The following is a 1,199-nucleotide window of genomic DNA, read 5'->3' on the forward strand; positions in this document are numbered from 1 at the left end:
AGGTGAAGAGACGGGCACCGAGTGCTCAATCGGACGAGAGTCGCCGAGCAGCTTCAGCAAGCACACCCAGAGACGTGTCACCGCTGCTCTCCTTCACTTCTTTATCAGGAGGAGATGAGCGAGCTGCTGGTGAAGGCGCGGGAGCACTTGAATCATCGTCACCGCTGCCTGTACTTGATGCTGCCGCAGTGAGTCTTCAGGCAACGACCCCGCGAGATGGCGGTCCTGCCAGTCCGAGATTAGCTCGGGATGTTGCAAGCACGGTTTGGCGATAATAGCCCTAGTGATCCGGTTAGCCATCGTGGCCCCAACAGCACGATGGGGGGGGGGGGGGCAGAAGTTCCGAGCCAAACGATTGCACGGCACGTAGGTCGTGTTGTACGGGTGATAGAACGGTCGGCACACCTTGTTTGCACGCCACGGCTGTCAATCCATCAGCGCAGGAACTTCCGCGAGCCAGTCGTTTGTCTTGGGAACGAACGGCAAGTTCTCCACCGGATACCAGGGAACGGAAGGCTCGATGACCATCTCTACACAGATGAGCGAGCGTTGAGAGGTCGATGCGGACTCCAAACTCCATTTCAAGTACTGCAGCTGGTACATGTTCCGGAGACGGTCTGCCCGAGCGCTCCGTCCACCCATCAGGACTCGAAATCTGGCCCTCTTGGCCTTGATGAGATCCTTGTCGCAGGGCCGACCCGAAGAAGCTTGCAGCCATTACCGAGTTGTCGTTCCCAACGACCAAGCGAGGAATGCAGTCATTCCTTGGGGCACTAAACTACTACAGCCGATTCATCCAAGACTTCGCAGTATATGGTGCAGCACTGTACCAGCTGAAGGAGGAAGACTTTGGGTCGAGCGGCGATGTCTCAGTAGCGCGCTGAGCATTCGCAACACTACAGGTGAAGATGGCCGAGCCTCCATTCGACCAAGCAAAGGACGTTCATGTGATGCTTTTCGCCAATGAATTGGCGTTGAGTACAACTCTTATGCAAGAACATGAAGCAAGTTACACCCCGTACGATTCCTCGGTCGAGTGCTCAAGGACTCAGAGATGAACTACCATCCAGCGGAGAAGGAAGTACTAGCACTCCTTTTGCTCCTGAAGACGTGTTACACGCAGCTTGCTGGGAAAACGTTACGTGTGTATACAAGGTTTTCGACATAACGTCAGCATGGTACACTGTACCATATTTTGG

At 54.9% G+C, this 1,199-nt stretch overlaps 1 protein-coding gene across 1 annotated transcript; it reads right to left on the reverse strand.

Moving 5' to 3' along the window:
* Positions 1-25: 25 nt before the first annotated feature.
* Positions 26-718, reverse strand: PPTG_07208 (hypothetical protein; the record flags this gene model as incomplete). The annotated part of the gene is made up of 2 exons (XM_008901373.1): positions 26-180; positions 406-718. 2 exons carry the CDS (start codon positions 716-718, stop codon positions 26-28), a joined length of 468 nt encoding a protein of 155 aa, XP_008899621.1.
* Between the last annotated feature and the right edge of the window lie 481 nt (positions 719-1,199).

The sequence above is a fragment of the Phytophthora parasitica genome, assembly GCF_000247585.1.
Source record: "Phytophthora parasitica INRA-310 unplaced genomic scaffold supercont2.11, whole genome shotgun sequence".
Lineage (NCBI taxonomy): Eukaryota > Oomycota > Peronosporomycetes > Peronosporales > Peronosporaceae > Phytophthora > Phytophthora nicotianae.